Raw genomic sequence first — 14,679 nt, forward strand, 5'->3', positions numbered from 1 at the left:
ACTGACAGTACTGTCAACATTTTAATTGCTGTCCTTTATCTGGTGCCAGCACAACCACTGACAGTAACTAGCAGTTGCAGTAATAACAGTAGCAGAATCAGCATCACCAACACCACCACCACCACCACTACTACCACCACCACCACCACTATCACCACTACCACAACCAAAACCCTCAATACAGCAGCAACAAGCCATTGATGTTACTACAATTGGTACTATAACCATTGTTCACCCACCCATAAACACACACTCCATTCACACATCCAAACATATATATATATATACACATATATGTATATACTCATACACACACACAACTTCTGGCTGAAGCCAGGCCTGGCTTTTCCTCATCTCCCATTTGCCATCTATAAAGAGTGGCAGCATCAGCAGGAGTAGTAGAGGTGACAGAGAAAGTGACTGAAGTGTAGACAGAAGAGAGGTAGATGCAGTAAGGTTACTAATGTCTTTTTTTTTTTTTCAACTAAAAGGGTATTTGATGCAAGAATTTCATAGTTAATTTCCTGTATCAAGATTTGAAAGAAAAAAAAAATATTTATCAATCTAAATCTATTAACTGAACTACACACATAAGCAGATGTCACACAGGGATACCTACTTACTTTTATCACACAAACTTTTATATCATTTATGTCTATAATCAGATATACATTGATGCAACATAGTGCATATATAATTAACTAGATATTGAAATATATAAACCTAAAAATATACTTATAGGGTAGTAATTTCAGATGGATGTGTGAAAGTCATTATTGAAATTTTCATGGTTGACAGGAAAAAAAAAGAAACAAAAAGTAAACACATTGAAAAAAAGAGGAAAAAAAATATTCTCTGAAATTATAAAATTATAAAATATTTAGAAATGTTTCTTTACGCAAATTACTTGTGTCTATTATTATTGTTTAGGACAGCTGTTTGTATAGATATGCTGAAAGTAACTGCAAAAGCTTTTACAGGAAGCAAGTTGACCACAGAGTTTGATCAAACTCCTGACAGTCGCAGTCATATTATTGGGACCAAATCCGATAGCTATCTACCTGATGTAAAAACCACCACAACTGCACCAGCTATGGGTACCAATCTATTGAGCAGTAATGACAACACACACACAGCTAGTATATTGCATACCACTAAATCAGACAGTGCTACCATTAATCATCAAAGACGGCCACCTAGAACAACTCAGGTAAAGTTTCTATCAAGTACAACTTCCTCACCAACAAGACATTTTTTCACAAGTGTTAATAGTTTACAGCCTAAAAAATTAACTACAAAAAGCAGAAATGATAGCATTAGGAAAGCAAAAGTGACTCTAATGGAAACTGAAGACCCAATTGAAGATAAGGTGGACTATTCTGACTTTCAAGATCTTTTACCTGTCGTTGCATTGGTGGAAAAGTTACAAAGTCAAGTGACTGATTTACAACGACTGCGAGATCAGGACAAGTAAGTTTCTATGTATCATTACTATTGTCTATATTGATCAAAATTTCAATCTTATTTTTACCTTAAATCATATCAGTAATCCTCCACTAATTTTAACATGCTCAAAAGAAAGTTTAAAATTAATATAAAGAATTAAATTTAATGCTAAACTTCATTGTATGCTTATGTACTCTACAGTTCTTTTTATATTTTTACTGTACACTTTAATTCCTTCCACTTTTCTATTAGAAAAAAAAAATGATGTTTTATAACATCAAAGTATGTTGGTTGTTTATTAAATAACTATCATTCTGTGTTATTCTTTGCTAAATAACCATGGACTATTATACCAAGAGGGCTTTGAACATATTTCATGTTTATTTGGCTGTTGTATTCATTATAACTGCTAATTTAACAAGTGAACATACTTTACCTTATATGACTACATTATTTAAATAAATAAAGACAGCATTTTCTTCTTTTATGCCTCATGAGATTTCTGTTCTCCAGCTGTGTAGCATGATTGGTATATTTAAATACCAACTCCTATTATTCTTAAATTATTTATATAACTTTGCATCATATCATTCACTATTCTTTGATAGATATAAAGGTCTGTTTTTAAATAATATTAATACTCTAAAAATGTTATTCCTTCCTTCCTTCTTTCCTTCCACCCTTCCTTCCTTCCTTCCTTCATTCATTCATTCATTCATTCATTCCAAAATAGACTATATATGGTTAATATTTGCTTTTCTCTATTAGATGACTTGGGACTTGTGAACATGTGTTTTTAAGGTTTCATGCTTTTCACACAGCTTAGATGTTCTAATCATAACAAAGCTATAAGAGATGAGTATATTGCTTCACATGTACATAAACTGAAGCAGAATGATTTAGGGTGGTGAGGTGGAGAGGCTATGCTGTCATTTTTTTTTCAACCCGCTCAATCTAGTAAATAAACTTCTCTTGATAAACTTCTTATACATACAGGCATAGCTTTGCAACCACATGGTTTTGAGTTCAATCCCATAGCACAGCACTTTTGGCAAATGTCTTTAACTATAGCCTCGAGCTGAGGGAATTTAGTGGATTGAAATTGTGGAGAAGCTTGTTGTGTATATGTGTGTGTGTGTGTGGTGTGTGTGCGTGCATGCATGTGTGTGCATGTGTGTGTGTGTGTGTGTGTGCGTGTGTGTATGTATGTGTGTGTGTGTTTGGGTTTGAGTGTGTCTCTCCCCATTGCCTGACAACCGGTATTGTTTGTTTATTCCTTTATCCCTGTAACTTAGTTGCTCAGCAAAAGAGACTGATAGACTTTAGAAAACAAATACTAGGATCAATTTGTTTGACTTAAGCCATCAAAGTGATGCCCCTGCTTGGCTGCCACCCAATGACTGAAATAAATAAAAGACAAAAGATAAAGGACTATATGTATGTTTGAAATCCTTAATCTTTCCATAATCTTGTTCTGTAACAAAAAAGAGAAGTGAATAGAAGGAATGCACTTTATTGAAGAGATACTCCATGAGCATGAGGATAACCTCATCTTCATTTCAAGGACGTGATATGAAGTCTCTTGATATGGATGCCCTGAGATGAGGGGAGGTTGAAAATGATTGCCCACACTAGAAATAAATAGTGCGAAAGGAATGAAACAAGGGGAAGAAAAGCAGGAACTTGCCACAAGAGAAAAGTACACTTGACTGAAGGAAAACCAGTAGTACTGGCAGAGAGCTCGTTCAAATGTGGTCCCTTGTGTGTGATTGTCACTGCTGCATGGGCCTCTACAGCCACAGCAAAAGCTGCACCACCATCAGCAGCTTATGTGATTTCTTTTGGGATAGATCCATAGTTTCTCAAGTCTGGCAGATGCTTACTACCTCTTTACTAGGTATTTTTGCTGGGGCAGAGTTGTCTCAGACTACTAACCAACAAGTTTGATCTGACAAATTAAAGAAAAGTAATAAAAAGAAAACAAAGAAAAACTGATTTTCTGTTGGTTACAAGGACTCGGGTTCCAGTTAATCCGATCAATGGAACAGCTCATGAAATTAATGTGCAAGTGGTTGAGCACTCCATGGACATAGTTTTTGGGGAGATTTAGCATGGTACAGAATGTGACAAAGCCGGCCCTTTGAAATATGTGTACTACTGACTTTTGGTACCTGAATGGTGTGGAGCAATGTGAAATAAAGTGTCTTGCTCAAGGACACAATGTGCTGCTGGGAATTGAAATCATGACCATACAATTGTGAGCTGAAAACCCTAACCACTAAGCTATGTGCTTAACCGTTGGCTAGGGCAGCGAGCTGGCAGAAACGTTAGCATGTCGGGTGAAATGCTTAGCAGTATTTCGTCTGCCGATATGTTCTGAGTTCAAATCCTGCCGAGGTCGACTTTACCTTTTATCCTTCCAGGGTCAATTAAATAAGTACCAGTTACGCACTGGGGTCAATGTAATCGACTCAATCCCTTTGGCTGTCCTTGTTTGTCCCTTCTATGTTTAGCCCCCTGTGGGCAATAAAAAAATAAACATTTAAACTGGTTGTATCTGGTCCAAATATTTTATTTATTTTATGTTCAAACTGACCAGATCTGGCCTTTCAAACCTACCTTACAATGTAATTCTGAAAAATAACCAATCACATCATTGAAATTTCAAAGATATGAGATAATGCATGATTAGTTGAAAATGTGAATGCACAAGTATTGCATTTGGCAGAGTGATCTGAGCACTAAAGGGTTTAAACAAGAATAATTATCTAGGAAATGAACCCAATGACCAAGACACTGTATCACCACTATCATCATGATTGGTTCTGAAAATTGAAAGAAATCTGTTTGCGGAAAAAAAAATGTTATATCATAAAATTAGTATGAGTCAACCTTTTCTTCAATGCTTGCTGTCATCGTCATTGTTTCAATAACATTGATGGTATTCCCCCACCTCATTGTCCTCCTCCTTAACAGAGCTTCTTGATGATTCTCCTCCACCCCCTCCTTCCCTTCTTCATCATCGTTGTTGTTGTCATTGTTGTTGTTATTGCTATTGCTGTGCAATTAATGCTGTCCTCTTTGTCCAGTGCTTACTGTCATTGTTGTACCACTCTGAAGCCATCCTCTACTTCTTGACTACCTCTACCACAACCACCACCACCACCATCATCATAGTCATCATCCCCTCCTGCTGTGCTGGTACTGCCACCATCACCCCCACCATAACTGTTGTCATCACTGTCGTTGTCACAGTCATTGTCGCCGTCATCGTTATTGTCGTCATCATCATCATCATCCTCAACAGCAGCAGTAGCACCAGTAACTCTACTACCACCCCTACAGCCACCAGCCTTATTACACCATTGTCATTGTTTATAAAGCTATTGGGGCAGGTAGACTGGTTAGGTTGTCCTATGGTATATTTAGTTACAACTCTGTGTTCTGAGTTCCAATCCTGCCATAGTCAACTTTGCTTTTTCATTCTTCTGAAAACTATAAAACCAAGTGTCAGTTCAATACTGGGATTGATATAACCAACTATTCCCTACCCCAACTCTCTGCTCCCTACAAATTTCTGGCCTTGTGCTTCTGTTAGAAATTATTATTATCCTACTGATGAGACCCTCCATCAGTTTATCTTTATCCTTAGCAGGGACCCCAGCCACTGGGTCATGGACCAGTACTAGGCAGTGGATCATTTGGTACTGGCCCACACAGAAAGAAAAAATTTCTTAATTCTATTTCTATTTTATTGACTAATTGTGGAGAGAACCTGTGGAAAGGATAGACCCAGAAAAATGTAGGATGAAATGGTGAGAAAGGATCTTCAGATGTTGGGTCTTAATGAGCAGATGACAAGGGATTGAGACTTCGGTGATTTGCTATACTTGAGAAGACAAGTCAAGCTAAGTAAAATTGTGACCATACATACATACAGACATGTCCTTTATGGTCACACCCCCACTCTCTCTCTCAGCTGAGAAGTCTTTGTCTTGTAGGTGCTGGTGCCATGTAAAATGCATTCATGCTGGTGCCTTGTAAAATGCACTTGTGCTGGTTCTATGTGAAATGCACTCATGCTGGTGCCATGTAAAAGCACCCAGCACAATCTGTAAAGTTGTTGGCATTAGGAAGGGCATCCAACCATAGCAACCATGCCAAAACATAATTGGAGCTTGGATAGCTCTTTAGCTGGCCAGCTCCTGTCAAACCATCCAACTCATGCCAGCATGGAAAACAGACGTTAAATGATGATGATGGTAATGATGATAACTATTGCAACCAACAGGGTGTTTTTGTATTATATATGTAATATATATTTGTTATAATCAAATCATATTTGTTGCACTTTATTGTGTTTTGTCATATGTGAAATCCACCAGTTTGTAGAAAAATTATTTTGACTGCAAAAAAGGTTGTGGACTAAGGTATTATAGTATCTTTTATTTTTTACCTATTTCAGTCATTTGACTACCGCCAAGCTGGGGCAATGCCTTGAAGAGTTTAGTTGAACAAATCGGCTCACTACTTATTTTAAGTCTGGTACATATTCTATCAGTATCTTTTGCCAAATCACTTAATTATGGGAATGCAAACAAACCAACACTAATTGCCAAATGGTGGTAGGGTTAAACTTGTTCCTGACTGTTTGTCCATCACTACCACTGATATTGTACAATCATTCACATTTAATGTCTTTTCTTAAACCTTGTCAATTTTTCTTGTGGGATCCCCATTGCTTTTTATTCTTCCATATCGATTGTTGGCCATTACATATTTCATATGTATATCATGCCCCACTTTACCCAATGTGCGTTTTTAAGTTTAAAATAATAAGATACAATTTGAGAGAGATTTTGCCATCATTTCTAGCTGAATGAGTGACTGCATGGAGGCTATCTTGTTGGCTTTAAATACTTGTTAAATACTGAAGGCACTTGTAATTGATCTCAAATCATTTCTTTCCTAAATTACATGTAGCTTTGGGCTTTATTTTCCAACATACAAATTGACATAGTATATAGTATAAACATGTAGAACAAACATTCAAACACTGCCACTATCTTTCCAAATCTTACTGCATTTCATGTAAAATTTTTGGTTCTCCAGAGTCATCTTGGATTATAAGTCTACCTACCTATTTTGGTTAAATTTTGGCCTGAAAATTCAACTTGTGTGCTGGAAAATATGGTAGTTATAACTTTATCAACTTTAAGTTCCATCAATAAAAATGATTTATTTCAAAACTTATGGTTGTTGTTGTTCAGGCCCATGGTATTGTCCTGATCCTTTTTGTTCAGAGTTCAAATCTTGCTGAAGCCAACTTTTCCCCTAATATTTTTAAGATCAATAAAAAACAAGTTACAATATAGAATAGTGAACTAATGGAGCTGTAAGAGCATCTGATGGGATGTCAAGCAGTGTTTGTCCTTGTTCAGGGCTGAAACCCACAGGCCGCATGTGGCCCACAGACTTTTATCTTACAGCTTGCTTGATATTTTCTTGAAGTATTGTGTTTAATTTCAAAATAAAATTGTTTGTGTAAAACATTTGCTTCAAAATAAATTTATAAGTGGCAATAAAGCAATAGACTATAATTTTATAATTTTAAACAAATGAAAAGTATGAAAAATTCTTGATTCTGTAATTTAATTATTTGACTATTAGTGCATAAAGTATACAAGTGGCCCTCAAAAAAACTTTCTGTGATTAAAGTGGCTCACAATGTAATTCTAATTGGCCAGGCCTGTTCTAGTTCTTAGTATTTTCTGAGTTCAAATCCAATTACAGCTTGTTTGAGTGGTAGGCTTAATTCATTACCCAGTTTTAGGCTGCCATCTTGCACCTTGGGTACATTTATTCCATATTGTTGTAGGCATTCAGATTAGCTTCCCAATTTGAGCATACCTTCCAATATCCCTCTTTGAGGTGCATGGCTCACTGGTTAGAATATTGAGCTTACAATCATGAGGTAGTGAGTTTGATTGCGTGGGCTGAGGTGTGTGTTGCGTTCTTGAGCAAGATACTTTATTTCATGTTATTCCAGTTCACTCAGCTGTAGAAATGAGTTGCAACGTCATTGGTACCAAGCTGTATTGGCCTTTGCCTTTCCCTTAGATAACATCAGAGGCATGGTGGTGGGGAGAGGCTGGTATGCATGGGCGACTGCTGGTCTTCCATAAGCAATCTTGCCCAGATTTGTGCCTTGGAGGGGAACTTTCTAGGTGCAATCCCATGGTCATTCATGACTGAAGGGAGTCTTTACTCTTAAAAAAAAAGGGACACTGTCTGCCCTCCTGATTGAAATGTTACTTGTAAAAATGTAAAATATAAAATGTTAAACATCCAGCCAAAACAGATGAACAATGTTGCCAAGATAAAATGTGCTTCAATATCTAATGGACTTTTGCTGAAAGAATGGTATTTCAAGTCTCTGTGAAGTTAAAATGATACACAATGATTATTGTTATCATTCCCAGGTCAGCTCTAATTAAGCAGATCTATGATAAAAAGATGTTGCTGCCAAGTCGTCATCTAACGTGTCTTTCATTTAAGACTGTACAGTATAGTTTGAGGGTATGATTTAGATCCTATTAACATACTACTGCATACTACAGCATGATGTAGGGTATGATTTAGTAACTATTTCTAGCAGACTAAGTGACTGTAAAGTAGAAGTGTCAAACACATTTGGCTTTGTGAGCTGGGTTGAAGCATAAATTAGATCTTGTGGGTCAGATAGGGTAAATATATCCAAAAGCCCTATTCATAATGGCAAAAGTAAATGAATGAGTGGGGATCAATATACATTATGATAATTTTAGAAATGATAAAAAAAGGGAAGAATATGAAATTTTAGCAAAGTTTACGCAAGGAGTTGTGAAGGAAAAAAATCACCCACATGCTATATATATATATATATATATATATATATATTATATATATATATAATATATATATATATATATATATATATATATATATATACAGTCCGTTAAACAAGAGACCTTATGTGAAAACAGAGATGGAAATTATTCAAATGAATGCATAGAATTCTTGAAGATTAATACTTGATAGAAAGCTGAGGCTATTTCAGCTACAAGACCTTTCAATATCATTTATATCACAAGAATCCATTTAGACAGATAAAAATAAATAAATAAATAAATAAATAAATACAACTCTTCTATTTGACAAAGTGAAGGGAAAATTTTAATATATGGATTCATAAACTTCTTTTTCATTGGCTGAGATAACAAAAGGTTTCCTATAGTGCACTGATTTGATTGGTGTAAATCACTACTCTTGATTGTCTCTGATTCTAAAATCAATACTAGTGATATATATTTTACAAAATGATAATTTTTTCTAAACTGAGCCAGGGTAACCTTGAAGTGCCTAAATCTGGTTATTGTTATTGTCAGGTCACCCTGACTTAGTTGATTTATGATCCAAAGACATACTGGCCATAACTGTCCCACCTTTTTTTTTCAGACAGGTATATATCTAGGACCACATTATGTAATGTATCTTTCCTTTAAGATTGTTGTGCAGTGGCTCCAAAACTGGAGTCTATAAACTCCTAGGGATCCACAAAGAAAGTCCTGTGGGTCCATGTGTAGAGCTGAAAATTTGTCGAGTAGATTGACTTTTAAAACCATGTGATCCATGGGAAAATATATTTGAATTAAAAGGGTTTTTGGTCAGAAAAAGTTTGGGATCCCCTTCTGTTGGGTGTGATTTGAAGAAGATTTGGTTGCTGTTTCTACTAGGATAAGTGACTGTAAAATGGCTTTCTAAGTGGCACAGATACAGTATGTTAAAATGATAGATTAAAATCCTATCATTATACATTAACAGCCAGACCTTCTGGATGTAGACACAAGAGACCTGATATTGTGTCTGTCAAGGTTAGTGAAAGGACATTTTATGGTTTACAAAGTTTCAAGAAATAGGTCAGAACTTTCTGAGACAATATGAGGAAGTTGGACAAGTATAGTATCAAAAACAGTTAAGGTATTAGGTTAGCTTTTAAAAGCTTTAGTTCTTGTTGAATTAATACAAATAAAAACATCCTGCAAAAAATCTGTATTGCTTGGAACTACTTAGAAAAGTATTAGTCAGCAAAATATTTGCTAAATCATCATCATCATCATTTAACGTCCGCTTTCCATGCTAGCATGGGTTGGACAGTTCGACCAGGGTCTGGTAAGCCATGGAGGCTGCAGGAGGCTCTAGTCTGATTTGGCAGTGTTTCTACAGCTGGATGCCCTTCCTAACACCAACCACTCCATGAGTGTAGTAGGTGTTTTTTACGTGCCACCAGCACAGGGGCCAGAGCAGGCTGGCAAACGGCCATGATCAGTTGATGCTTTTATGTGTCACCGACATGGATGCCAGTCAGGCGGTGCTGGCATCTGCCACATTCTGTGTGTCACCGGCACAAGTATCTTAACTATAATTTCCATTTGATTTTTATTTTGATGTTGACGTACTTGACTCAATAGGTCTCCTCAAATTGAACATTTGATTTGAAATGTAAAAAAGGGATTCTGGAAACCTCTATTTTCACAATGTATTAAAATGACTGTAGTCTGCACTAAATGTTTATAAACGATTGATAGCAAAAGAATGAAATATATCAGTTTCTTTTTACTATTTCAATGAATTGAACACTATGAAAATACAGATTCTGGTGTAATTTTATCTTATATTTGATTGTGCAATAAATTTCTTGAATAAAGAAATCTTCGTTATAGATACAATTTGTAAAAGGATATGGTTGAGTCAAATAGAAATGTTGTTTTCAAACACACATTATTCTAATACATATAAAGAAAATATATTCCAGAGAGAATAAATAAATATATAAGTGGAATTTTTAAAAGGTTTGGACTGAGTAGAACATAGTCAATAATGTCTACATAATTGTTATCTTCAGGATAATGAGTTAAATAATGTGAAAGCCACTGGGTAATTGAAGAATACCAAAGGGTATTGAAATATATGAAAAGAGATAAGTGAAACGGTTTTTATGCTAATGCATTTCAATAAAAAAAGAAGCGTTTACAGGATGTTAAGTAAATTATCTTTATGTAAAACATACTGTCAGTAGAAAAAAAAATGTTTATTCTTATTTTATTATATTATCAGTATATATGTTATATTCTTTTATTTTTTTTATTCTTTTACTTGCTTTGGTTATTAGACCACATCCATGCTGGGGCAACCCCCTTGAAGTATTTATAGTCCAATGGATTGACCCCAGCACTTGTTTTATTTTAAGCTGGGTACTTATTCTATCAGGCTCCTTTGCTGAACCTCTAAGTTACAGGGATGTATAAACACACCAATAACAGTTGTCATGCAGTAGTAGAGGACACATGACAGGTTTCTTTCAGTTTCTGTCTACCAAATCCACTCACTAGAAGACATTTGCCCAAGGTGCCATGCAGTGGGACTGAACTTAGAACCATGTAGTTGGGAAGCAAGCTTCTTACCACACAACTAACTGCAATATGTTGTAAAGTCACTGCTGTGAGGGCACCAAGCTGTAGAAACCATGCCAAAGCAGACACTGGAGCATGATGCTGTCCTTGGACTCCTCATATCCTGTCAAACCATGAAACTCATGACAGCTTAGAACATGGACATTAAATGGTAATGGTGATGAATATCTTACTGCTTGTTAATAATTTGCAGAAATCTCATAATTTATTGCCTAATATGCAAATTTGGTTAATTTCCTACTGTAGTTAATCAAATAATTATATCATTCATTGAGGTTATGCAATTAGGCAGAATCAACTGCATTAATATTCTCAACTAGAAGCTAAGTGAAATAACAGTGACTGCCCTTAAAATACACATCACCTAAAAAGTAACTCAGGAAAGATGACTTTTATCATGACCATAGGGAGTAGCAGCCTTCTGCAATTAGAAAACTATTATGAAATATCTACATGAATAAAAAATATCTATGTGGCTAGGTGCAGGCATAGCTCTGTGGTAAGAAGCTTGCTTCCTAACCACATGGTTCTGGGTTCAGTCTCACTGTGTGGTACCTCGGGGCAAGTGTCTTCTACTATAGCCTTGGGCTGACCAAAGACTTATGAGTGGATTTGGCAGATAGAAACTAAAGAGGCCCGTCATATATCTATGTCTATATATGTGTATATATATATATATATATATATATATATATATATATATATATATATATATATATGTATATATATGTATGCATATATTTGTATGTCTGCATTTGTCCTCCCACCATCACTTGACAACCAATGTTGGTATGTTTACGTTCCCATAACTTAGTGGTTCAGCAAATGAGACTAATAGAATAAGTCCTAGGCTTACAAAGAATAAGTCCCCGAATCGATTTGTTTGACAAAAGGTGGTGCTCCAGCATGGCTGTGGTCAAATGACTGAAACATGTAAAAGAGCGAAAGAATATGAATAAAAGCAGATATTTTTTGTGTGATTAGAGAAATCAGAGCAGCAGATATCTGTGAGAAAGCTAAAAAGTAAATTAAAATTTGAATTTTAAGAAAATGGCATACTTAAACATTAGCAATAAAAGTTCCTGCATAACTAAACTCAACAAGATTGGGTTAAGTGAGAATGGTTTAAGAAAATATTTCAACACTAGCTAAGAAGCTGAAGACTCAAGAACAGGAATGAAGTATTTTTGTTTAAGACACAAAAGTAAAGCATTTCACTAGAAACTATATAAAAAACAACATAAAAAGAACCAATATATATATATATCACATACATACATACATACATACATGCATATATATATATATATATATATATATATATATATATAAAATTTGTGTCTGTGTGTGCATATGTTCTTTATGGATTCAAAAGCTGAGTTTCTGAATTTGATTATCAAAAGATTCAGTTATCTTTTGGTTACCAATTAAAGTATGTTTTTTTGCACAAATCTTTTTTACTACACAAATAACCTCGTAAACAAGGTTAGGTCATACAATTTTAAGGTCTTTAGCTAAGGGCGACGACTCATGTTTGAACAACCTTAAAATACATGGAGTTTTACCAGGGAATGAAGCTTCAAAGGTATACCATCAACTTTATTAGAATTATTTAGTAGATAATCTTTTAATGTGAAGTATGTTTGCCTGTGTTTTGTTTAGCTCTGATGTAGTTGACCCATTGCATAGTTTTCTTTTCTTCCTGAAATACTGTAAATCTGTGTCTTTCTTTTGATGAAAGGGTGGGTTTTAAGAGAGATTTAGCTGCTATATGTAGTTGCTCAAGTTGCCACAGAGACACCTCTGAGTGTGTGTGTGTGTGTGCGTGTGTTTTGTTGTGAAAAAAGTACTTTTTCTCAATATTTTGCACAATAATGTTTAAAGAAATCTGGACATCTTTCTTACTGCTAACCATTCAATGCCAAATTACAATTGTTAATTTTTGGAAGTCAAGTAGACTGAGATGTACATATAGTGTTATTGTATAGAGTGAAAGTTCAATATGAAGTTTTGAAATCCTTATCTTGTGATTAGTAATCCATTCCCTTAAATTGGAAGCCATTAAGTCTTTAAACATTATTTTACTGGGTTTAATCTTTCGACTGTCACCATGATGGGGTATCACCTTCAAAAATTTAATTGATCATACTGATCTTAGTACATATTTCAATCTAGCATTTTATTTTATAGATCTCTCCTTGATGAACTGCTAACTTTGACACAAGTATTTTTTCCTATAGCCTTAAGCCAGCCACAGTCAAGTGGCTGGAATTTGGTAGATAGAAACTGCAGCGTTGTTCATCAGAAAATGACTGAAAAACATGTTTATAAAGAAGAGTCGTTTGCTTCATACTCCTTGTGTGCCGATTCTGCCCATAAGAAAGGAACAAATACTACAATGTGGCTGTAGGTCATAATACCAGGATGCATTGCTTGTATATCTATACTTATATCTATATCTATCTCTCTATTTCTCTCTCTCGATCTATCTATATATACATACATACATATACATACATATATATATACAGACACATGTAGGGCACTGCCCAAGAATTTGTGACAGACGAACTGTTGACAGGAACTTCACTGTGGGCTAGCTAGGGAGCTGGTCTGCAACGAAGTGGACTTCCGGTTAAGTGGACTTTCTACAAAGCAGGAGTTGGCTGTCACTCTCATGTATTTAACTAAATAAATCTTTTAGTAACACAATCTGGGTCTCCCATTAATTTTTTGTGTAAGCTATACACACACAAGTATACATACATACATACATTCATATGTGCATATAAATATATATATATATATACATATATATATATATATACATACACATACATATACATACATATATACATATATATGTATATAAGAAAAGTATTGAGAAAAAGTTGGAAATGCATCAAAATTTTCTCGTATATTTATATATATTGTGTAATTAAAACTAGTGGAAAATAATTTTATTCTATATGTTTATATGCAAGAAAAATATAAACGTAATGATATGTTTTCACAGAATAATTGTTTTTGTATCACAGTTCAACTGAAATATATATATAGATAGATATACACATACACACGCACACAAACACATACGCATGCACATGTGCTCACACACACGCCAACTTTAAATATATAGAAAATGTGGAGAAACAATTATTCATATTGTGTGTGCTTACTTATTTTTAGTGAAAACTATATATGAGCACACATGACATTGATGGAAGTTTCATTCATTAGAAACAATGCAATTATTATGGAATATACACAGAACAAAAATAGTACAAATACCTCAAAAGGTCTCAGAAAGTCATAAGGTAAGATTTACAGATTACCCAGACAGGAAAATTAAAGTATATCACCCAGGTAATGCCAGTAAGAAACACAGAATATGTGGACTGAAAACAGAAATAATCCCCATTATTAACGGGGATTATTTCATACGTACATACATACATACATACCTCCTTCCCTCTGTCCCTCCTTATCTATCTATCTATCTATCTATCTATCTATCTATCTATCTATATAAATATATGGAGGTGATCCCTAGGTCAAGATTCCTACATCTATTTAAAGTAGTACCCATACCTCCTAAAAGACACTTTATTCATCCAGCTTGCTGATTCCTTCAGTTTCACTTTGAATCAGCAGTAATAAGGTCCCAGATGAAACTGTGCTGACCATGATCTCCGTATGCATATCTAACAGTGTACAGTCA

The 14,679-nt window shown here is 34.9% G+C and overlaps 2 protein-coding genes across 3 annotated transcripts in view; one reads left to right on the forward strand and one right to left on the reverse strand.

The window, feature by feature from the left end:
- LOC115223623 overlaps positions 1–14,679 on the reverse strand; it is a 218,347-nt gene that overhangs the window by 62,512 nt on the left and 141,156 nt on the right. The gene's annotated exons all lie outside the window — the stretch shown is intronic.
- The window catches only part of LOC115223630 (protein scabrous-like), a 71,218-nt gene that overhangs the window by 481 nt on the left and 56,058 nt on the right, over positions 1–14,679 (forward strand). Inside the window, exon 1 of the mRNA XM_029794304.2 lies at positions 1–1,470. This exon is cut by the window's left edge and continues 481 nt beyond it. Coding sequence (XP_029650164.1) covers positions 887–1,470 — 584 coding nt within the window. The 5' untranslated portion in view covers positions 1–886. The remainder of the gene's footprint in view (positions 1,471–14,679) is intronic.

Source organism: Octopus sinensis, linkage group LG2 (genome assembly GCF_006345805.1).
Source record: "Octopus sinensis linkage group LG2, ASM634580v1, whole genome shotgun sequence".
NCBI lineage: Eukaryota > Metazoa > Mollusca > Cephalopoda > Octopoda > Octopodidae > Octopus > Octopus sinensis.